The 25,500-nt window shown below is 45.5% G+C and overlaps 1 protein-coding gene across 2 annotated transcripts in view; it reads right to left on the bottom strand.

The window, feature by feature from the left end:
• Positions 1–1,617: 1,617 nt before the first annotated feature.
• pparab (peroxisome proliferator-activated receptor alpha b) overlaps positions 1,618–25,500 on the bottom strand; it is a 58,060-nt gene continuing 34,177 nt past the window's right edge. Inside the window, exons 4-8 of one of the 2 annotated variants that reach the window (XM_063196667.1) lie at positions 21,027–21,165; positions 12,076–12,287; positions 9,300–9,512; positions 8,776–9,019; positions 1,618–5,517 (exon numbers count right to left, since the gene is read on the bottom strand). In XM_063196667.1, the coding sequence (XP_063052737.1) occupies positions 5,273–5,517; positions 8,776–9,019; positions 9,300–9,512; positions 12,076–12,287; positions 21,027–21,165 (1,053 nt within the window). In that variant the 3' untranslated portion in view covers positions 1,618–5,272. The remainder of the gene's footprint in view (positions 5,518–8,775; positions 9,020–9,299; positions 9,513–12,075; positions 12,288–21,026; positions 21,166–25,500) is intronic. The other variant, XM_063196668.1, reaches the window with a different exon arrangement.

Raw genomic sequence — 25,500 nt, 5'->3', positions numbered from 1 at the left:
TGTGTGTGTGTGTGTGTGTGTGTGTGTGTGTGTGTGTGTGTGTGTGTGTGTGTTATAAATGGTATGTATAAATGGGTAATAATCATCAGCTGTGTGCCAAGGCAGTGCAGGAGCCCCCAGACACAGAGTTCATGGCTTATATCCCTCCTCTATTACAATGTGGAAATCACATAAAGGAATGTCCTCATGCCAATCTTATTCTTTAAAATTCTAATAAAGTCATACAATCTGTTACTGAGTTACCGTTGATTCTATTTACAATGCACTAACAACATCTCTCTCTAATCAGAACAATTGATATATTTATAGATTTTTTTAGCTTTAGTATAAAAATATGATTCAACTCAACAGCACGATCACAAAATTATGCATAAAGTGACAAAAAAACAAAACAAAGACATCGCTAAATGTTTGTACAGTCATAAAACAATAAAAGTATCTGCACAAAGAAAGAAAAAAGACAAATCAAAGAATAATAACACAAAGAAAAAAACATACTGCATTGTCAGTAGCGCCATAGCATATCACAGGTTAAAAGAGGAAACACATTTGTAATTTTCTTTATATTTAACTCTATGTACAGGGCTTACCAAGCAAGCTCTTTCCCCATCTATACAAAAGTGTATGAAAAGTGTATGTGATCACAGCCAGGTCATACAATCTACATTCTCCCATCAGAGTGGTGTTGTGTTGTGTTGTGTTACGTTGCGCTGTGTTGTGTTGTGCTGTACTGTTTATGGTGATGTGGTGCTGACGAGGGGATGAAATGAGTTGACATGCCAACTAATCAGTTATTGGCTAAATTACTTGAGATTAAAACGTTGTCAGACGATGTGCTGTACACCCAGAAAGGTCCTCAATATGTGAAGAGTAATAATGCCTTGAATGATGTTCTGATTGTTGGTTGTTATGGGCTGTCATAGCTGGTGGATTTGGTTGTTATGGGCTGTCATAGCTGGTTGTTATGGACTGTCATAGCTGGTTGTTATGGGCTGTCATAGCTGGTGGAGTTGAACCCTGATCACCCCTTTCTGTTCTGACATAGGAGGCCCACATATTGCCTGCATTGTATTTTTTTTAATTTACTCATAGAAAACGTGTAGCTAGCGTAAAATGACGTGATATTCAGTATGTTATTCAGCTTTGAAAAGGTGCAAACCAGACACAATGGGACTTTTTTTAAACCATGTAAGCGCTGAACAGAGCCTTTTTGTATACAAGTGCAATAGAAGATGGTACAAAAATCTCAACTCCTCTCATAAACTGGTTAGTATTTTTCTGACTTCAAACCCTATACCATTTATTACCAAAGCTGTTTTGATAACCTTTTAGGTGTTAACCAGAAAGAAAAAAAAAGATCAACTATATATCTCGTGTCACATTTTACTGACTCGGGAAGAGACTTGAGTGGAGTGGAGAGCACCTTTCAGAGCTGGTTTCACTACATACGGTCCGTCGAGTCTCCACTGTGGCTGAGGAGGCTATTTAAAATCACAGTCTGAGCAGTGAAACCTTAACCAGAGGGATCGGGGCGCTTGGCAGCCCCCAAAGAGGCACTATGGCTAAGAGTGAGAGAGAGAGAGAGAGAGAGAGAGAGAGAGAGAGAGAGAGAGAGAGAGAGAGAGAGAGAGAGAGAGAGAGAGAGAGAGAGAGAGAGAGAGAGAGAGAGAGAGATCATCAACAGTATGAACCTGTTTTAACCTTCGAGATAGCTTCATGTGTGTGTATAATCTAGCCCTTCAACACTACAACATGCAGTCTAATCGTCTTTGAACACAGATCTCAAGTTGGAGTGTCAAGCGTTTGCGTTTGTCAGAAGGCATCCGAGGAGTGAGGTATTAGTGACCACAGTTAACGGTTGTGTGCTTGAGTGGCGTTCGGCTGCCTGCGTTGCACTCAGCAACCCTACGCAACCCTACGCTACGCGCTGCGCTGTTCAGTCTTGTTGGCTGTCAGTTGGCCTCATTTGTCTTGTGTGCTGTTACGAGATTGTTGCAAACCACCATTGCCTGAACAAGAAAAAAATGACTTGAGTCTGGAAAATGTAACTCTCAGAAAACAGCTGGGTGTGCTCTTATTCTGTGGTTTCTCAAATGAAATAAATGAGTTTAGCCCTATTAGTAATAACAGTAAGTTACTATAACAGTAATTTACTGTGGTCCTGTCAGGCCAGCAAGATCAAAACTCTGATTTCTTTTAGATTACTTGTATGCAATAAAACACATTGCCGGAAATTTCATATCCACATTCTCAGACGTGAATATTTCCTCACATTTGTAAAAGGCCTGTGGTATTTTGTCAGGAGCTCTTGAATGGAAAAGAATATGAAACAGAAGTTTGGATCCGCATATTAGTTTGCTTACACCATATCTGTGCTGACGGGGAATCTCTGATGCAACTGTACTTCAGTGGGGACTTGGCTTGGGAGAAAGGTCCCTTTAGGAGTCTCAGCTGAGTGCTCACACGTGGGGGGCGGGTGGGGGGCGATTGAATGTCTCTCATGTGCCATCTTTCCATGAGCACTGTGTGCCAGGCCTGGCAGGGTATTGTGGAGGGGGGAGGGGGTTACAAAGTGAGGGATGATGACAAAGTCATACTGGGACACACTGGAGTTCAACCAAGAGGCTCACAGTCGTATATCACGCCGAACAGGCCTGTCAGCAGGTCACCTGGGGGTTGTTTTTGTTCATTTGTATGTTTGTGTGTTCGTTTAAGTGCTGCCATAGGGCTTTCACAGATAATCGGGCTTTCACAATAATCAACACAGACCTGCCTGTGTTCAATTCATTGACTGTAATGTGCAGTATATGTACTCTATGTTGAAGTCATCCTACCCCCAGTGCATGAGGGCCATATTATGTCATTTGTACCGTAGGGACTGAGCTAATAGCTATAGCTTACTTATCTACACAAATAGAATCGCTGAATTTCATATCTTTCAAACTTTCAAATTTCATACCATATACAAATTAAAAGCAGGATGCGTGTTCAAATACGTATATATGAGTTTTTGTGTGCATGTTTCTCATTTCACAATGGTAATAATTTCACTGAAATGTTAGATGAATATTTCAAGTAACTGGTGAGTCATTCAGATTGAAAGCCAAACCCTTGAGGACAGAGTCCAGTCAAACAAGAGAAGGCTTGTGACATTCAAGAGGAGTGTCTGGGGACTTTATCACGACTCAAAGTACTTGATGTTGTGTCACATTATTTAAAAAACAAACAAAAAAACACAAAGAAAAAACCCCAGAATGACTGTTGTACAACAGGTTGAGACAACTGATATCAAATCGCTCCAACAGGCCAACCATGTTGCAAATACGTGCACAGCACAGAGACAGACCCTCTCATTTCATATCAAGACTGATCAGACTAGATCAAATGAGAAATAAAAGATTACGGGAACTTTGACTTGACATGTGGCGATGCTGTTTCACAGAAGCAGAGGACACGTGTGTCACTAGTGGGGGATCACTACTACTGTAAGTCCCAGGGCCAGAGGACTATGAACACACAAGTAAAGGACAAATGTCCGCAACACTGTTAATGCTCCCAGTTGTTTAATGTATAACAACACATTGATGTGCCATTAAACAACTGAGAGCATTAACAGTGTTGCGGACATGTATTATTTACTTCGGTTATTTTGTTTTGTCCAGCACCTGTGCCACTGATGTGCGCACATTCTCTGCTTCCGTACAACTGAATGCACACGCAATCACAGATTGCATTGGATGGCAAAGGGGGCTAGGCCGAAGTCACTTGGGTGTCACAGCTGTACTGTAAATCTAAAAAATGTCTCTTAGCTTAATGTGTCACCACTGACGATGACGACGTCCTGCTGTTTCGTAACTGTAAGTAGGAAGATTAATACATACTAGAGAGCGATATTGTTCGTCACAGGGTGTGTGTGTGTGTCAGGCCAGCAGACAGACAGTCTGGCTTCTCTTGCAATGTGTAGTCGATGTGCTGTGCTGCTTTTTTTGATTGATGTCAAAACCATAGGAATAGGAGAGCGAGTTAGCCAAGGGCTAGTGTTGGGGAAAGTAGAGGAAGGTCAAGGCTCTACAATGATTTCGAATTGCTGACATCAATCATCAAACCCTCCCTACACACACATACACACACATACACACACACACACACACACACACACACACACAGTTGCTCTGTGCACTGTTGCTGGTTGCTGTTGCTCTGACCTTGACAACGTCCTTCAGCGGCCTATGAGTGTGTGTGTGTGTGTGTGTGTGTGTGTGTGTGTGTGTGTGCGTGTGTGTGTGTGTGCGTGTGTGTGTGTGCCAGACCCTGAAAGACCTGCAATCCTCCTCTGAAGTTGCGTCAAGACACTGTGATTATTACCATGCTGCCATATGGGGTCAGGTCTTGGCTGCCTGCACCCCTCACCCCTCACCCCTCACCATCAGCACATCTAGCAGCTCTACTCCAAACGGACACACACACACACACACACACACACACACTGGGCCCCTACTTGGACACACTGGGCCCTTTGTGTCTCTCCAGCACTGTCTTTTAGTGGCTACACGCGCATACACACACACACACACACACACACACACACACACACACACACACACACACACACACACACACACACACACACACACACACACACACACACACACACACACGTGTGCACACGCACACACACACACACACACACACACACAAGTGCGCACGCACTCACACACACACACACTCTTTCTCTCTCTCTCGCGCGCGCGCGCTTGGCGTATCACAGTGCAAGTCTTCTTGAGGTGCAGGGCTGGGGTGATGGTGGTGGTGTGGGTGGTGGGGTCTTTTATCAAACTATATATACTGTAGCTTGTCTTGACTTTGCCCTCCTCCTCCTCCTCCTCCTCCTCCATAGAACATGTCTCTCTGGATCTACTGTAGGAGCAGGTGGAGGGAGTGAAGGAGAGAGGGAGAGAGGGAGAAAGGGAAGAGGGAGTGGGGGAGGGAGGGAGAGAGGGAGGTCTGCTCCTCACTGCACGTCATCAGGAGTCTCATTTGTCCAGGTTAACAAAGTCAAAAGAGTTTAGTTGCATTTGTGGATCTCCAAAACCCAGTCCAGTCCAGTTTCCCCCCAAACTAAACTCCTCCTCCTGCTCCTGCTCCTCCTCCTCCTCCTCCTCCTCCTCCTCAGTACATGTCTCTGTAGATCTCCTGGAGGAGTGGGTGTAGTGATGTCTCCTCCTCCTCCTCCTCTTCCTCCTCCTCCTCCTCCTCCTCCTCCTCCTGCCCCTCAGTACATGTCTCTATATATCTCCTGGAGGAGTGGGTGTAGTGATGTCTCCTCTGTCTTCTTGATCTCCTGCACCAGCTGTGCGTGCTCCGTCACCAGCTGTCTCAGGTCGGCCAGCTTCTGCAGCAGGCGGGGGAACAGGAAGGTGTCATCGGGGTGGTTGGCCAGCAGGTGGAGCCGCAGCACGTGAACGATGCCCTCCTGCATGCGCTCGATCAGCTGCACGTTCACCAGGCCGGGGCGATCTGGGGGTGGGGGGGTGGCGGGACACAGGGAGGACACAGGGGGAACAGGGGGGGGGGAGGGTATTAGAGAAATATATTAACTTATACAATTGCACTTCTCATAAATGAAAAGGGGAATCTTCTCCATTCTCCGCCATTCTGATATAATTTTAGTTCATCATTATTTAGTAATCATTCATGAAAAGATCATGTGCTAGAGAAGGGTAGAGGAAGTTATTCATCCCAGAGGGATTAAATCAAGGTGTCCAGTTGCATACACATAATGTCACACCAATCACTCATTAACACATACCAGTGCATACTTACAGTGCCCTCCATAATTATTGGCACCCCTGGTTGAGATGTGTTTTTTAGCTTCCAATTATTTTATTTTTTTTCTAAATAATATGGGACCTTAATGGAAAAAAAGAGAAAAATCCAACCTTCAATACAAGTGCATTTATTCAGTGGGGAAAAAATCCCACATAAAGAAATAATTATTTGACATCAAATAATGTGTGTCACAATTATTAGCACCCCTGGTGTTAATATTTTGTACAACCCCCTTTTGTCAACAAAACAGCACCTAATCTTCTCCTATAATGTTTCACAAGATGGGGAAAAACAGAAAGAGGGATCTTCAGCCATTCCTCTTTGCAGAATCTCTCTAAATCATCCAGAGACCTGGGTCCTCTCCTCTGTACTCTCCTCTTCAGCTCACCCCACAGGTTCTCAATGGGGTTGAGGTCAGGGGACTGAGATGGCCATGGGAGGAGCTTGATTTTGTGTCTGGTGAACCATTTCTGTGTAGATTTGGCCATATGTTTAGGGTCATTGTCTTGCTGAAAGACCCAGTGACGACCCAGCTTCAGCTTTCGGGCAGAGGGCAACAGATTTTGATTAAAAATGTCCTGGTATTTCAAAGCATTCATGATGCCATGCACCCTAACAAGGTTCCCAGGGCCTTTGGAAGCGAAACAGCCCCACAGCATCACTGACCCACCCCCATACTTCACAGTGGGTATGAGGTGCTTTTCAGCATGCGCATCTTTCGTGGTACGCCAGACCCACTTAGAGTGTTTGTTGCCAAAAAGCTCAATCTTGGTCTCATCTGACCAAAGCACATGGTCCCAGTTGAAGCCCCAATACCGCTTGGCGAACTCCAGACGCTTGCGTTTATGATTGTGAGTGAGGAAAGGTTTTCTCCGTGCATGCCTCCCAAACAGCTTGTTGGCGTGTAGACAGCGCCTGATGGTTGATTTGGAGACTTTGTGACCCCAGGATGCTACCATTTGTTGAAATTCTGTAACAGTGAGCTTTGGAGATCTTTTGATTTCTCTTACCATCCTCATCACTGTGCGTGGTGGCAAAATAAACTTGGGTCCTCGTCCAGGCTTGTTTACCACTGTTCCAGTTGTTTTGAACTTCTTAATTATTCCTCTCACAGTGGATATGGGCAGCTGCAGTTGAGTGGCAATCTTCCTGTAGCCTCTGCCTGACCTGTGAAGGTCGACGCACATCTGCCTCACTTGTATGCTGTGTTCCTTTGTCTTTCCCATGTTTAAGAGTGGATAAGAGAAATGGCCTCGGTGTCACGTCATATTTATACCCCAGGGAAACAGGAAGTGATGAATTACTAATTAAATGTTCCTACATACTCTCGTAAACTTTGTAAACTACTGTAGAAATGACAGAAATGCTTCAATTATATTTATTTCCTGGGAATTGTTAAGGGTGCCAATAATTGTGGAACAGGTGATTTAATGAAAAATAATTATTTTTTAGTCAGGGATTCTTTTATTTTCTTACAATTCATTTGAGTTGAAGGCTACATTTTCTTACAATTTTCAGTGTGACAGTATTCTTCTGCAATAAACACTGAATTTATTTTAAGGCTTTTAACACATCTCAACCAGGGGTGCCAATAATTATGGAGGGCACTGTACATAGAGTACATTGTAGATCACATACTGTACACAGAGGGGCAAGAATGGAGGACGGGTACGGGTAGAGGAGGAAGAGGGGAGAGGGGTGGAGTGGAGGGGAGGGTAGGGTAGGGGATAGGGATGGAGTGTGGTGGTGGGGGGCCAGACGAGGTGGGGGACATCTTAGCGAAAAGGAGAAGGGGAATTAACGTGACCAGTGGCATACTGTACACATACATAGTATACAGTAACAAATACAATGGTAATTCTCAGAGAGTACTCTGGGACCAAATACAATTTAGAAGTTGTTAAATCGTCTCTCTAAGTGTTGAATTAGCGTTGTCTTTTTCACTGTGTACTTTGTTCAGTGCTCAATCTACAATGCACAGATCCACTTCTAGCACACTTACTCATTATACACATGCACATTATACACACTTAACATATTGCACAGATCACACACACATGCATACTTGTGGGTATATTTATGGTAGAGGGGCAGGGGAGGATATGGGAGGGGGGCAGGGGAGGGGGGTGTATTATAATGTGTTGACATGACATAACAAGCTACTTTGGCTACTTAAACCCACTGGACACCAGCAAGTCACCTGGCTCGTTTCAACTGTAGGCATGAGTGCTTTTTCTTCTTCCTCCTCCATTAATCATGGCTTCTAGAGTCAGTGTCAGTGTCAGTGTTGCTATCCCATAGATAGGCCTGCTAGGTCTTTGTTCTTTCTTTCGGTCAAAAATGTTACGTTTTACTGAATATATTCAAATGACATGGATTTCTGACAATTCCTCAAATAATTGAGGACACATTTTTGGTCAGAACACATTGTTGATGAATGCACTGTGATGTATTAGTAATTGTATTATGCATTTGTATTTGAACAATTTATTTTAGAAATAAATCTGAATTGAAGTCTGAATTGAAGTTGATATTTCTCTCGAAATCAGGCTCCCGTTTCTTCTTTTTTTTTTTTTATAAGATATTTTTTTGGTCTTCTTGACTTTATTCACGACAGTATAGTGAAGATGGTGACAGGAAGCGAGTGGGGAGAGAGAGAAGGGGAAGGACCGGCAAAGGACCCCGGGCCGGGAATCGAACCCAAGTCGGCCGCATAGCGGACGAGTGCCCTACCGTTAGACCATGGTAGGGCCCCGTTTCTCTTATTTTAATGTAGTGACGTGCAGCATGCCCTTTCTCAGACACGTCTGTAGAATGGCACGACATGTCATAATATGTGTGATGAAGAGCATCCTGGCCGGAATGTCACTACATTAAAATAAGAGAAACGGGAGCCTGGACTGTATTTTCCGGTTTTTCACCCACATGTGTAGTTCCGTCCCTCACCTCCACAGCAGATTATGGCGGCCACGAAGAGCGCCAGGTCGCTGTCGTCCAGCTCCAGCGCGTTGAACTTCATGGCGAACTGGAACTTGGGCTCCATCATGTCGCTGAAGGGTCTCCGCAGGCTCTTGAGGAACTCTCGCGTGATGAAGCCGCTCCCGTACGCCACCAGCAGCCCGTCCTTGTTCATGCAGGACGCCAGCATGGCAAACAGGGCCTCGTACACGCCATACTTCAACAGCGTCACCTGCGAACACAACCACAGAACTCTCATTTACTAAAGTTACTAAGCCTGAACTGCCATATTTAACTCTTATTAAATACGGGGTTCAATAAAACATCCCTTTTCATGCAGGACGACAGCGAACACGCCGTACTTGCACAAAGTCACCTGGGAAACATCGAGAACAACACCAAGGAACTCTGATTTACTAAAGTTAATAGGCCTGAACTGTCAAACCTACAAATTGTACTGTAGATGTGTCGATAAGGTGACAGGTGTTTCAGCATACAAAGTAAAACGTTACCTGGTCGTTGAGGTCCAGCGTGGAGAAGCCCGGCACGCACTTGGCGAACTCGGTGAGCTCGGTGACGGTCTCCACGGAGGTGCACTGGCAGCAGTGGAAGATGCGCACCTCCGCCTCCTTATGCTGCAGGGGAGGCGCCGCAGAGCCCACCATCTTGGCAAACAGCGTCTTCTCCGCCAGCTGCAATGTCTCCATGTCATGGATGACAAAAGGCTGTATGAAGGAGGGAGAGGGAGGGAGAGAAGGAGGGAGAGAGAGAGAGAAGGAGAGAGAGAGAGAGGCAGAGGCAAAGGAGACAGACAGAGACACAGAGAGACAGCGAGAGAGCGAGAGACAGCGAGAGAGAGACAGACAGACAGAAGAGACTTCAGTGTTGGCCTGGATTGACTTGAACGAGTATCATTTGTTCAGGAGAAGTATGTGGATACACATGTGTTAAAAGGTTTTAAAAGGCCTAGCAGAGTTGTAATACAATAAAATGTTTGTCAAGTACTACATGTGTGATACATGTGTGAGACCGGTATGTGTGATTTTTATGCAGGTTATGGCAATCCAAGTCCATCATGTTTGCTCTTTGCAAACAAGCTAATCCTACAGTTATCTAATCAGCAGTGTGCTGTTAACTATGGCATCGTGACTTGCAAAAAATCCCAGACACTCCATTCAGGCAGTTGTTATATAACTAACTACACCCAATGTATATTTATGTTGTCACTTGCTAAATGGCCGTGTGAAACAGGGCTCCCGTTTTGTTTCCTTGTCTATCAGCAGGGCAATGCGGAGCAGTAAGCCGGGAGAGGGTGACGCCGGGTAGCAGACTCTCTCACAGGCGTCAGCAGCAGGCTAGCAGCACCTGCTGCTGTTTGTCTAGACAGAGAGGCTCAAAATGACTCATAGAGACTAGCAACAGAGGAATTATGCAGAGATAAGCAGCCAGCACTGTACACGTCAGGCAGCCTCCACAGTGGTGTGAAGGGGATAATCAACACATGTGGCTCAGTCACCTTAGTCAGATACTAAATTCCCCTAACACCACTGTCTCCTCTTCGCTGATGTGAAAGAACGAGAGATCTGTTTTTACTCATAACAATGAAAAGGATTAATGTGTGTCAAACGCAGGAAGCTTCCTTGACAACGTGCCAGCTATTATTTGTAGGTCACTCAGTGCGCAGTGAGCACCACTGTAAGGCCACTCCGCTCATGTTACACAGTCCAAAGTGTAATTGCCGCCTTACAGAGTGAGTGGCATGATAAAGGTTTATGTGCTTAACCTCCTTTAAGGTTAAACTGCGGTTTGCAGAGTCAGACTGGGCGCTGCAGCTATGTCGCAAGACTGAAAGTTAGAGCATTCAGAGAATTGGAGTATACATGTATCTGGAGGATATATTGAGCTCAGCATGGGACTGGAACAAATGAAAGGATTTCTGCATTTCAGCAAGTTAGAGTCTACTCATGCATTCATCCGGCATGTACTGTACTGTAGCATCTGTAATGTGCTAACACCAGGGCAGAAAGTGGTTCACATGAAAATAAAGGGGGGCCTCCCAACAGCTGCGCTGTACTCAGGGGAGCCATGGCTAACCGCTGGACACCAATGCTCAGCGCTAATGACTGCAACCAACAATTGCTCCAGTATTGGCTGCGGGACACGGTGAAGTCCAATCAGCGTTGCCAGATGAGTCAGATGATTTCCAGCCCAAATAATGCTCAAAACCCGCCTGGAAGCACCAAATCCCGAATCCCGCCCAATTTCAACAAAATTCAATTGATTTCTGTGGCCACAACTTTGCCGAAAAACCCAAATGCCCTTTTTTACCAGTTTTTTACCCACAGACGGCCACCCTAAGCAGTCCAATTGGGTGAGAAACTGCCCAATCTGGCAACACTAAGTCCATTCTGCCTAGAGTAACAGCCTCTCCCCTGTTCAACCTCGCATTCCGTTCACACCCCGGTCAAGAATGGATGGCTGGGACCTCGCCGCACCTCCTGTGGACATACTGTATGCTGCTCTCTACATCGTGGCTAAGAGATAAGAGTCCCAGTCGATAGAAAATGAAGTAGGTCAACACAGCGTGCTGAGAAAGGATTTGATGTAGGACCAAATGACAAATGACATGTTAAATCTTAATCCGAGCGATATCAGCCCTGATTGCGCTACGATAAGCAGCTGCTGTGACTGATTTGAGGTCGAGGTTAATAGCTGATATGCTCCCCTAATGGAAATCCCCATTGGGGTAAATGTGTTTGCAATTCCTCAAGATTAAACAACGATTGCAAATGTTCAAGATTGGGCACACTTACACTAAGGGCCAAAAAGCATGCATTGGAGATGCGCTTGACATGAAAACATAGATGCCTAAATGTAAAAATGTACAAAGACATACCATTTTCAGCTGTGGTATAGTGGTTATAGGGAAGTGGACGTAGCGTCTTACTGCAGCAGGGGTCGCCGGCGACCCTATTCACTTGCTGAAAATGCTTAACTACATCATAACTACATTGCTTTGACATTACAGAGAGCCATAGTGCTGCGCTAAGGGGTTAAGATCAGAGGGTGGCAGGTTCAAATCTCACCCTTACCCTTCCCCCTCCCTATACCTCTATCCATGGCTGAAGTGCCCTTGAGCAAGGCACCTAACCCCACATTGCTCCAGGGACTGTAACCAATATCCTGTATCTAAATAGCTGTAAGTCGCTTTGGATAAAAAGTGGCAGCTAAGAGTAATGTAATGTAATATACAAGATAAAGATTATACAAACTCCAGTATACACGCACATTTGTTCTTACCGGTGTGCTGGTCTTGCCGGTGAGGATGGTTCGTGCTTTGTTCTTGTTCATGTTGAAGTTCTTCAGGTAGGCCTCGTAGATCTGCTTGGCCAGGGTCTTCTGGTCAGCCACCTGGGGGTCCTCCACCTCGCGCTCCCCCGTTAGGATCTCCGCCTTCAGCTTCAGCTTCTCCGACTGGGGCATGCGGCCGAAACGGATCGCTGGGGGCACAAAGGGTTAACAAAGTAAGGGTTAATGGTGGGCAGGGTAGTTAAAGCTAGCTAGCACATCCGGATTCTCACCCTCAGTGAAGGTCCTACACTGATTTGCAGTGTAGTGGAAAGTGCGCACATCCAGCAAAAAAGCATCAGCAGGTGCCAAATCAAAAAACTGTCACATGTAGGAGCGGGAAAGGATCTGCACACTGCTTGCAAAAGACTTAATTTATTGGGAGCAACGTTTCGATCATAGATCTTCTTCAGGCATCTTCACCTTCACTGATTTGCACCCTGGTCGACGCCTGACTCTCATGACAAAATATCACCAAACTGACGGAAAAAACATTCATAACTATTGCATGTGGTGATAGAGGAGAAATAATGTGTTTATAGCGCTAATTCACGTTTTTTTGTGATGTGGTCGGAGATGGGATTCGGCAATGCTTACACCCCTTGTACCACCCCTGCTGCTCAACTTTTAAAGGATTTCAGTACATAGACCAAAGTGAAGGAAAAAAATGTCTGCTTCAGCCATGTGATTTCGCCCCCCTTTTTAATTGTATGTTTGCTAAATAAACACTTTGTAAAAACACCTTTTTTAATACTTGATGTCCACAAAGTCAGTGGCGTGGAACAGGGGGGGAAAACCCAGACTCATTCTTAGGGCCCAGACCACTTGGGGGGCCCACCGGGGGCCCTCCCATGGAAAATATTTTTCTTCTTTCATTTTTTTAAACATTATTTTAAAAATAATGTCAATACATGTTGGTAATTTATGTAATTCCAATGTTCTCTGGAAATACATCTGTTGAATTGGATATACTAGCCTGCAAATCGGCTATATTCTATATCAGACACCCCCATTATCACGCATTGGTTTAGTCCGCCCTCTCGCGGACTTTTGATTGTACAATATGCGGAATCAACACTCACTCGAACGTCATTATTAGGCATTAAACGCAGCAGCCGGTTAGCAATGAAAGACTTCGAAAACACCAGGCTTTCACAAAAAGAATAGAAAGGCAAGAGAGACAGGGGAAACAGAATGAAGGAAATCAACTGCAGCTGATTTCTTGCAAGAAAGGTGAGCCCAAAGTCAAAATTACAGCCTACAAAGTAGGATACCTAACTATCCCATTCCCATTCCATGTGGCCTTCTGTGATAGCCGATGTCAAATGAAAAAAATAATCTCATTTTGTTGGCTATCATTGTGAACCCATATTTGTCTTTGATAGGCCTATATTCATAACAAGTGTCCCAAAAGACCAACATGGGTCGATGTTGGTTCAAATATTCAAATGATAGCAAAGCCTAATTGTAAAATGAATCCCACTCAATTTCAGAAAATGTCACGAACGTGAAGATGCCCCCTGTCGCAGCAGGTGCAAATGGTGTGAACTTGAGAGAAGGTGAGCCTATTTTAGCTAATATCCTAGTCTTGAAGAAAAGCGGTTTCTCAACCGGGTGCAATGCTGCCCGCCCTGGTCATCAAATTTGCAGATTGATTCTGTCGATATTAGTCGACGTCATATTCATCAGTTGCCAATGTCAAGGTGGCGGTGCGAACAGCTGTCAGTCTTGAACCTTCATTCTGCTTTTATTTTGCGGTCTCAAAGCTCTGGTTAGGCTACTTGGCCATGTCTCTGACCATCTGACAACGCCCGTTATAGCTGAAGTGTGGTAAAATAATGACGAGATTTTGACGGGGCACCAGTCTGCGTTTTGAATGTTGCTGACGCCATTCTAATCTGCGCAAAGCGCAAGAGATGACCCTGTTTGCATAGCGCAAGAAAAGAGGCAGAGTAGCCTACCTACCTCCGTGCTGAGCAGGTAGCCTATCTGCATTGAGTGCTCATGAAAATTACAAGATAGGCTACTGTGAAATAATGTAGTAGCCTAATAAATAATGATTTCAAAGAAATAAATAGCCTAGGCTATAGCCTAACTAGGTTCGGGGTGCCCTGACTTTCAAAGGTTGAGCGACATCAAATCCAAACAGCGATACTTTTGTTCTATTTAGGCTACTCTGCTTTACCGCAGGTTTTAAGCGACATTTCGAAGTCAGCTTCTACCAGTAGCCTAGGCACAGCTGATTCTCTTTTCCTTGCTCTCCCAAAGTAGCAGGGTCAAGGTGAACACCTCTTCTGAAAGCACCGTTCACTCCAAGTGCACAAACTGGCTTGAGGAAGTTCAAGTCCCGTGTCACATGTACTTTCCGCCTGTACTCCTAATGCAGGTGATTTCACCCAATTAGCTCTACTCCGGCTGAGGCGGTGTGCTAATTGGGATTAGCTGGTGCTGTGGGTTTGCCGGATGAAATACAGGTAGAGTTGTCAACCGTCCCTTGAAACACAGAATTGTCCCATATTTAGAAATAGAAGAACAGGTTGCGTATTGAGCTGAAACGGGACACGGGACGCTAAAATGCAGGACATAAAATCTACGAAATACATTTTTTTTCCTGGGGGAGGACCCCCAGACCCCCACGACAACGAAGTGTCCCATATTACTTTCATTGATAGTTGGCTAAATACTATTTGAGGCAGGACTTTAACTTAACCTCAACCTGGGATGTCCATCTCTGCTGCTCAGTAACATGCCCAATTGCCACTTGTGCTATTTCAGCAGATGCATTGTCAGTGGACCTCAAACTACTTCATGAATCATCAATGTTTTCCCCTTTATGAAACCATACAAACACCAGCCACCTAGTAGCACATTTTCTCCATCTTCTTTTTCTTTGTCTTGTCTTTTTTTTGGAGGCTGGTTGAGCAAAACAGGAAGTTTCTTGACCCCACCTTGGCCAGACGGAGCAGCAGACAGACGCTGTCATGGACTTTATTTCAGTTGAGCCTCCGGCGAAAAGAGGCGAGCTGGCAGTGTCAGCACTGCTGAGGCCGCGGATGTTAAAATCCCTCTTAAGAAAATCCCCAGGGAGACTCCAGGGAAAGGAATCGATTCACCAGCTCAGCTCAGCGAGTCTCTTACATACATGTACGTCTGTTTGAACAGGCTATGGAGTCCAGACAGACACCCAGGCAGGGTACGGGGCCGTGTCAAGTTACCAGCTGGACAGGCTTTCAGAAGCGCAGCCTCAAAAGAGGTTCTTGCTTAAAGGCAGCGGAAGATGCAACCGATGACAGAGATGTTAAATACATTTTAAAGGCATATTCCGAAGCTGAATCGGGGACAAGAGTGTGCAGTATGTTCCCTCTGAAGACGCTTGGTCCCTACCAGAGTCAGCCCTATATATCCTGAAGGGTCAGTGGCCACACCAGCATTCCTCCACACAGCCAACACACTCCCATACATTCCCATACACTCCCATACCTTTCCACACAGCCAATATTCTCCATATTCTCCCATACACTACCACAAGTCTCTTATGAGGAGTGACTTATATACACACCTACAAGCCTACGTGGTATAAAAGAAAAATATGTTTGTTTCAGTTGAAACACAGACAACATATACAGTATAAATGATTATTGACATACATTTGAAAAGCTGATTTTAAAACTGCAGTACGGTCCGGGATGACTCAAATTGTTGCTGCTGGGAGTGGTACAACATTTATTAGGCTGAGGGTTGAGGGGGTTCATGTAGGTTCAGTTTTTGCTCAGCACTGTATATAGTGTATATCTCCAGTCTATATATCTGTATATAGTGTATATCTCTTCCAGTTTGTCTGCTATGGTCAGTCAAATGGTCAAAGCCTCAAATCTCTTGATGGCCACAAGGAAAGGAAGGTGTCCATATGGCCGAGCAGCCAAAGACGCACCTGCCCATTTAAAGTCCATCCCCCACCTTCATCCTCCACCTTCATCCCCCACCCTCATCCCCCACCTTACCATGCCACCACCTGCCCATTTAAAGTCCATCCCCCACCTTCATCCCCCACCTTACCATGCCACCTGCCCATCCTCATCCCTAATGTGGCTTTGCTTGGGCGAAATCCCTGGTGCTTAACAAAGGAAGTGACGTTTCTTAAAAAGAAGGTTTGCACACTCTTTTGGATTTTTTCTTCTTAAGTTTTTTTCTTCTTTTTATTCATTCATTGGCATGATGACGTTGGGCACCTTTTTTCAAAACACATCGTCATCCCACACCCTACAGTGCAACCAGTCGCTACACTACCAGCCATGCCCAATCCCAAACCTCACTCTCTAACCCAATCCCAATCCCAACCCCACACCACACTCTCTAACCCAATCCCAATCCCAATCCCATGCCCAAACCTCACTCTCTAATGAATCCCAATTGGGCCGAGAGCCGCTCAAACATCTAAAGCGACATGAAGAGCCACGACATCCCGCTCAGACTAAGCACCTGTGTCTCCTGAGCCAAATCTGACAGGATCAGAGACACCAGAGATTCTTTAAGTATATAGAGATATGCCATTGTAATAGGTTGCTATGGGCACCTAACATGACCAGGTTCCGGTCTGCCTAAAGGGGCGTGTCATAATACTCCTAGCATTGAATAGAACAGTCCTTAGATCTGCCTAGGTCTGCCTAAAGGGGGATCCCCCCCCCGCAATAATAGAACCCGGAAACAATGGGCCAATGGTACCTCTCTCTCTCTACTCTCTCTGGAGACACCCTAGAAGGCAGTCCAGTCAGTGGGTGACATGTAGGGAGTGGAGTGGAGTAGTAGGGGTGGGGGATGGTGTGTAGGGTGTGGAGTAGTGGGGAGGTTGGAGGGGGTGGTGATGGGAATGGTGAAGGGTGTGGAGTGGTGGGGGTGGTGTCGTGGGGGTTGGTGGAGTGTGGTGTCGTGGAGGTGGTGTGGTAGGGGTTGGTGGTGGTAGTGGGGGTGGGGGTGGTGTAGGGTGTGGATTAGGGGGGGTGGTATTGTGGGTGTTGGATGTTCTGGTTGGAGGTTAGTAGTCTGAAGAAAGAGAAGAAGCTTCTCCCACCGGTTCTTCCAAAGCCAGGTTGCCTTGTGTAGCCGACAGTCTATTATTATGTAACTCAGCTGGTGATGGCTCGGTGTTTATGATTCAAATCTATTTTCGTCAGAGAAGTCAATCACTTGTCATAACAGCTGTGGATGGAGTAATGTCATGGTGGCTTTGCAAAAAATTGAGTTGAAACTGAAAACGGTCTTCATTACACCTTATCTGTCTTGTGACTATGGTCCAAATGTGTCCTGTTTTAGAGATATTTCTGTCAAATTTTCAGTAACTACAATTTCCAGCCTACTGCCAATACTTTGAAGGCCTTTTTCTCAGTTTCACTGATGGCATAGTTACTGCACTGCAGTACAGTTCCCTCTCAGTGTACATCGGGGTGCTTCTGTTCCCTGGGAAATAAAAAAAAACTGATGTAACATTTCAACATAACTGTGCCACTACAGAAATTCTTCACAAACGTGTTTCAACTTGGCCATTGCCTTTTCTGGCTATACCAAACATATACAATCATTAGAGGTTGTGTCTCTAAGGGGTTAAGCACGCTTTTTAGGAAACATATAGTAAAAATAAAATCCGGAGTCTCGTCCACTTTCCATGACACACTGGTGCCTGTGACTATCTAAAGGGAGCCAGAGTAATGGATGTGGTGTCTATTTTTAAACACTTCCTGACAGAGAGACATTGACTTGGCCAGCCAGGGTCAGCATGCCATGCACTGTGTTTGCTCATGAAGGGCACAGACACACACACACACACACACACACACACACACACACACACACACACACACACACACACACACACACACACACACACACACACACACACACACACACACACACACACACACACACACACACTTTTACGCACACACGTGCGCACATACACACACACACACACACACACACACACACACACACACACACACACACACACACACACACACACACACACACACACACACACACACACACACACACACACACAACCACTCCGGCTATTTTCAGGTCAAAGATGTTGACCAGTGCAGCGTGGAGTATAGATCTCTCCTGGAGGGTTAAGCCAATATTGGCCATCGCCACAGAGCAAGCAGAGGCCGCTCTACTCATTCACACCAGCCCTCTCCTCTCGCCATTGGCTCTCAGCGCTGAACTTCACTCAGTGGCGTGATCTGAAGATGGCTCGTTTATACCCCCCCCACACACACACACATTCCACCCTTTCTCCCGATCAGTACAGACCATTAACTCATAACACAGCAAATTTTGCAGTGTTAATTCAACACTAAAGCCCAGTTTATACTCAGAAACCACATAGTCTGTGCAGTGTCGCAGACAGCCTCGCAGAGATTTTGCCCCCCTTTGCAGAGACTTGGTGTGTGCAGTGCACCTCCAAAAATGTGACTATTCGTCGTAGACGAGCTTCGCAGACAATCGTGGCAGCAGCCGCTGTGACTGGTCAGCTCAACAACACGCAACTATTTCCTTGTTCAAACATTCACCGCGCTGACCGTTTGTGAGAGGAAAATGTCGGGTAATATTCATCAAATAAGTTGCCCATGTTTCATTTATTTTAGACAAACCCAAAGTGTACTGGCAAGCTAAAATGCGGAACTTATATTGTGACAGTTGAACAGTGTCTGCAGAAACATTCCACTTCATGCGACCTGCTGTTGATAATGAGCCACTTTGTTGTTCTAAACCGCTGTGGTGGCTGCTTGTGAAACAAAAAAATGTTTAAAAAAGTAAACTTTTATTAAATATGTTACATTTTCATTGTCGTTGACTACGTGTAAATAAACGAAGCTACAAAGCAACAAACACTTTATAGTCTACTCATAGTTTGAACAATCGTCTCGTTGCCCCTACCGTAGTGATGATGAATAACGTAGACAGGCCTATTGATCACGTTGGAGCAAAAATCAAAACTATCTGTGGCAGTCTGCCGCGAGAGCATACAGAGCCCTTTAGAAAATCCATTTAACATCTACCCCAAGTGTTGATTTTTGATTTTTTTAGTCTGTATGTTGTTTATGTTCGCCATACAGCAGTGATGGAATTTTAACCATTTTTTCTTACTTTAAAAAAGCAACTTTTCAAATAACAACCGAACAAGATTTAGTGTGTACAAAAGCTGCATGTGTGTGTGCCATAATCCTTGTACTTTGGATGAACATCAACTTGGAAGATTTTGGGGATGAAAAGCAGACATATCTGTGAATTCCACCACCAGCTTGACTGGTTTGCTTAATAATGTGCATGCCTCAGACTCTTAAGACAAGTCCCCTGTTGCACATTTAGGGGATCCCAGGATGACAATGGCAAAGTTGCAATGTACTACTAAAGGCCCTGTGTAATGTGGTAGTAGTAGTGTTGTACTATGGTAGTAATGTATTCCTAAAGGCCCTGTGTACTGTAATAGTAGTTTAGTACTATGGTAGTAATGTATTACTAAAGCCTGTGTAATATCATAGTAATGTTGTACTATGGTAGTAATGTATTACTAAAGGCCCTGTGTAATGTTGTAGTAATGTGTTGTACTATGGTACTTAAAGTATTTTCACCATTTACTACAGTATTCCACTAGTGGAAGTGTACACATTATGGGGGCTACTGATTGGGAGCTGCCACTGACCTTCAACCCTTTAGGCCATGGGAGAGTGCTAAAAACCCTTTACCATGTAGAAGGCAGTGCTCCCAGTCGAACTTTACAGGGATGGGGAGCCTATGTCTCGAGGGCCATTTACGGCCGTTGAGGCCGTTTTATCCGGCCCCCGATATAATTTGAATGTTATGCAGCTTCACATGAAGAATTACATATTTTGTAAAGGAATCTTAAAAAATACATTTGCAATACATTATTTTCAGGGGACCTAGAGAAGGTGGAGTCTGTTTTAAAGGTGGCTGCCTTCAATATAGGCCTAACGTGCAAGGGGAAATCCTGATTTGTGTTCATAATATGGCCCTTGGAGGACTTCTACGGCCCTTGGAGGATTTGAAGAAGCCCTTTGCATGAAAAAGGTTCCCCACCCCTGCTTTCCCATGTAGAAGGCAGTGCTCCCTGTCAACCTCCTGCCTGCTACTCATATGACATGACCAGTCCGCCCGTCCCGTCCCCAAGACCAATACTCAAGCAGTCATTCACTTAAAGGATTGCAGAGGCCTGTCAGACGTGTTGGCGTGAAATATGAGGAGCACCATATAGCATGTGTGCGGCCCACGCTATTGGATGGCAAGCTCTCCTCTGCTCCTATTGGATGGCAATCGCTCCCCTGCTCCAGTTACCTCCATTTGGCCGTGTAATCGACACTTCCATTCAAAAAGGCTTATTTGGACGCCAGGCTAATATTACCTCGACGTGTGTACGTGAGGGTGTTATGTGAGGTGTGTGTGTGTGTGTGTGTGTGTGTGTGTGTGTGTGTGTGTGTGTGTGTGTGTGTGTGTGTGTGTGTGTGTGTGTGCGCGCCCCTGTGTGTCTGTGAGCATGCTTGTATATGGCATATGTGTACGTGAGTGTGTGCATGTGTAAAGTGGGGTGGGGGACTGAGGTTTTGGGGATGCATGCTGTGTTTGGGTGTGTGTGTGTGTGTGTGTGTGTGTGTGTGTGTGTGTGTGTGTGTGTGTGTGTGTGTGTGTGTGTGTGTGTGTGTGTGTGTGTGTGTGTGTGTGTGTGTGTGTGTGTGTGTGTGCGCGCTTACCGTTGAGGGACATGCCTACGAACAGGCACTTCTACATGACTGTGTGTGTGTGTGTGTGTGTGTGTGTGTGTGTGTGTGTGTGTGTGTGTGTGTGTGTGTGTGTGTGTGTGTGTGTGTGTGTGTGCTTACCGTTGTGGGACATGCCCACGGACAGGCACTTCTGGAAGCGGCAGTATTGGCACTTGTTGCGGTTCCTCTTCTGGATCTTACAGCGCCGCTCACACTTCTCGTACTCCAGCTTCAGACGGATGGTTCTCCGGAAGAATCCCTATTGGACGAGACAGAGACAAGGCCCCCATGTGATTGGTCAGCAGAAACAAGTGATGGAATTGGCGCGTTCCATTCAATGACAGCACACTCTATGGTTACAATGAGTTTCCCATTTGTAAACACCCCTGGCTGCGCACCCCTGGCTGCTCACTCTTCAACCTCTGATTGTTGGAAACTGCTGTCACTCAAAAAATGAGCTCACATGGTTGGCTACTTAGTAGCATCTTGCCCCTCCTCACAGCGCGAATGTTTGTAAACGGGAAACCTTTGTATACGGTTCACCCTATTTTAATTACATTTTAAACGGTCTATTGCGCAAATGGCATAAAAAATACTTCCTGGTTTGGACTTGCTAATCAAAAGTCGACATTATGTTATACCCTGAAAAGAAAGGGCATCCCACTCTGAACTCTCCCAACTGGACAAATCTCCACACACTTGCAAAAAATAAAAAATGCACACCTCCCTCCCCCTATAAAGCAGTGCAACTTGGAAGGTATATAACCACACCACCATTTCAGTCCTTTCTGTTGGATGGCTATGGAACACCCAATAATATTTCTGCAAGTGCGCTGACATTCATCTCAATTGGCGTGGTATGACACGAAAATGTTTTCATTTCCAAAATGGACTGTTGAAAACGCTTCAAATCAGTACCAAATCAATATGCCTCAAATCCTTAGTTTCCCCCACCGGGATCAATAAAGTTACTATACTCTAATTCCAAGTACCAAGTAGTGACCAATTTAGTATGCCTGAATTGAATGGCCTCTTGGTGTCCTTGGTTCCACCCTTAAAGCCCCCACCTGGTAAGGACTGTGTCCTGGAAGCCCCCAGCAGGAATGTTTACGGTCTCAACGTATATGCTACCTACAACAACAACGCATAGCCTCAAGGCCTTTTCCACTGCTCAGAAAACAGACTCAGCTTGGGGCGCTGCTATTTACTGTATTCAAGCCATCCCCCAGCCCAAGTCCAACGGGAGGTATTGGGTGAAAACACACTTAGCTGCTTCTACAGCGACGACTACTCAAGGTGTTAAGTTACCTCAATCTGCCACAGCGGATCACTTCACACAGCTCTTTCCATATATACAGTATATATTCCTGGGACCTAATGGCCTATCACGTATGTTGAGGCCTGTTACTGTATGATTGGCATGCAATGGTGATCCACATTACTGTAATGGAGTATACACTGTACTGTTGCCCTTTACTGTTAAGACAACAGGGTTAAGAAAGGCCATACGGGCCGAAACGTTGTTTTCTTAATAAATTGCAGCATGATGGACAAGAGTGTGCGGTATCTTCTTCTAAAAGACAACAGGGTTGCCAGATGAGACTAATGATTTTCAGCCCAAAAAAATGCTCAAACCTGCCTGGAGGCACTAAATCCTGCCCAATTTGAACTAAATTGTATTGAATTCTATGATCATAAATTTGCAAAAACACTTTTTACCCATTTTTACCCACAGACCACCGTCCTAAGCAGCCCAATTAATCTGGCAACACTTTTAGCCGTGCCTATAGATTCCAGGAACAGCTATCAGCGACAGCCAGGGAGAGCTATAGCGAGAGGAGAGAGGAGAGCTGTGAAGCAACAAGGCTGAGGTGAGGTGACGTGTCCTGACTTGTCCTTAGGAAGCCAGGGGGGGGCAAGAGAGGAGAAAAACGATACCCCTAATGAACTCTGAGTCTCTCTCTCTCTCTCTCTCTCTCTCTCTCTCTCTCTCTCTCTCTCTCTCTCTCTCTCTCTCTCCCCTTGTCATTGGCTTTAACTGACTTTCTGGGACATTAACTGAGAACAAAATGATCATGTTATCAACAATGAAGACAGTTGAAGCAAATTCAGACTAAACTTAAGTCTTTGCAGATGAATAATATTTGGAATATCATTCCTTGCTAAATCCCAGCTGTGATTGGCAAGACAAGCCTCAATTCAATTCAACTCAATTCAACTTGCATAATTACAACTACTGTAAAACTTCTCTCATTTGCATTCTTTTTTTTCTTTTATTCCTAGTAATGGAATAACGCCATCCTGAGACAAGACGCGGGGTGGGGATGGGGGTGCGGACGGAGGGGGGGTGGTGTGGACGGAATGGGGGGTGAGAGTGCGGACGGAATGGGTGGGGGGGGGGGGGGGGTGGTTTGTGCGGGCGGTCCAAGTCGATCTCTTTCACATCTCTGGTGTGCGAGTGCACAGTGTAAGAGGCGCAGGCAGGAAGGCCCTCTAAGCCCTGCTCATCAATCCAGTTGTGCAACTATCTGGCAAAGGAAGAGTGTGTCACCACAACCCGTGGATACTAGACACTAGAGACTAGAGACTAGAGGCTAGACTAGACTAGAGACTACTAGAGGCTAGAGACTAGAGGCTGCCTTCTACCTTGTGCCCTCTGCCAGCTGTGTGGACAGTATGGGGGCGGAATGTAGTACTGTACTTGTAATGTATAAGGTTTGTCAGTTTGTATGCATACATGTAGCATGAAAATGGATCGAGAACATGAGAGAGAGAGAGGTAGAGATAGAGAGAGAGCGAGAGAGAGAGAGAGAGAGAGAGAGAGAGAGAGAGAGAGAGAGAGAGAGAGAGGGAGACAGGGAGAGAGAGAGAGAGAGAGAGAGAGAGAGAGAGAGAGAGAGAGAGAGAGAGAGAGAGAGAGAGAGAGAGAGAGAGAGGGAGAGAGAGAGAGAGAGAGAGAGGGGGGGATGTCCAGTCCTCTGAGTCAGTGGGAGGACAGGCTAGGGTCGTGCCCTGCTAGTCAGGCAGACCAGTGGACAGCTGGACCCAAGAAGAGCACGTGTCCAGAGGCATGTTTTCTGTCCGCCTGCCTCTCTTTCTGTCTCCCCAATATGGCCTCCATCCAGATCCATAACTCACTGCGTGCAAGGGGAGCGTGCAGCTGTAGGCGTACTGTACGTGCGTTTAGTGGTGATGACCGTCAGTGCATGTGCACTATTCAGACCTGCTCTCTGACGCACTCCAGGACCAGACTCTTATTTAATGTAGTGACAACAACCAATCATGCCTCCAAATAACCCAACCATGGCTCCAAATAACCCAACCATGCCTACAAACAACCCAACCATGCCTCCAAACAACCCAACCATGCCTCCAAATAAATTACCATACCCTCCAGCTCTAAAGTAATTCACCTATTCACCTTGTGGAGGTGGAAAAAAAACCTGACTATGACTCCAAACAAATGATTTTACAGCTCTTGAATAACTTAGAAACAAAACTTGAGAAACGTTACACAGTCCACTGGCACAAACTAACAAAAACGAATTTCCGCAATATTTAAATGGCCTTTCAAAATCAATTAACTTACCTCCTAACCACCAAATGTGTGTGGTCTTTCTCACAAAAACAAAGCTTGACACACTGACACAAGCTAACTGACAAAAACTAAATGCCACAACATGACAAGGTCGTTAGTCAAGGTTGAGAAACAGGCCTAACCCAGGCACATACTGTGTACCAATACCTACAGCAAGCCTTAGTGTCCCCAGTGGGCTGTGCGGGTTGTTTGCTAGCGTTAGTGTGAGGAGAGGTGGGGCAGGGAGGCTGGGGAGGGGTCGTGACCTGCCCTAAAGGGAGGCATGACTGGGACGTGACGTGGCACTCCAGAAATTTCCAAGCTGCCTCAGGAGGTCATCAGGGTTTCTCAACTCGGTGGCGGCTGCATGGCTACAACTAACTTCTCTGCTGTCTCAACCTTTCCTTCATTTCCCCCCAGGGATCAATAAATTTACTCTACTCTACTCTACTCTACTCTACTCTACTCTACTCTACTCTACTCTACTCAACATGGAGAAGAATGTCTGTAAAGATTCTCATTCATTCGGGTTCAAGCTCTAAGTCAAATTGCTTACAACTTAACATCTTTTGGATAATATGAGGACACACATGTCTGAAAAAGCCACTCTGCTCCAACTCCACTGTGTGTCATAGAGATACAGCATGTGAGTCCGCGAAACCAAGCTCCCGTTTCTCTTACTTTAATGTGACTTTTTGGGCAGCTGATGTTGCAGACTTTATTTTCAGCTTTCATGTGACTTTGCTAGTCCTGCACCCAATCTTTTCGAGCCGGATGTGAAACGTAATCCAGCCATGACGTAATAAAAAAACAACAACAAAAAGGTTTTTAAGTGTGCGGACTCCTCACTCGAACACTACAGTCAGCCTTTGTCCTGCATCTTTTCCTGGGATGTCCACTATCTTCACCCTCAACTGATCGTGGGGTGTCACCATGGCCTGCCAGAGCAACTCTCGACTTGTTGACAGAGAGGACAAAAAGGGGAAAGAAAAGAAGGCGGCGCTCAGAAATGGAGCA

Source organism: Engraulis encrasicolus, chromosome 4, assembly GCF_034702125.1.
Source record: "Engraulis encrasicolus isolate BLACKSEA-1 chromosome 4, IST_EnEncr_1.0, whole genome shotgun sequence".
Lineage (NCBI taxonomy): Eukaryota > Metazoa > Chordata > Actinopteri > Clupeiformes > Engraulidae > Engraulis > Engraulis encrasicolus.
Note: the sequence above shows the minus strand (reverse complement) of the source record. Positions and strands in the feature narration are given on the sequence as shown.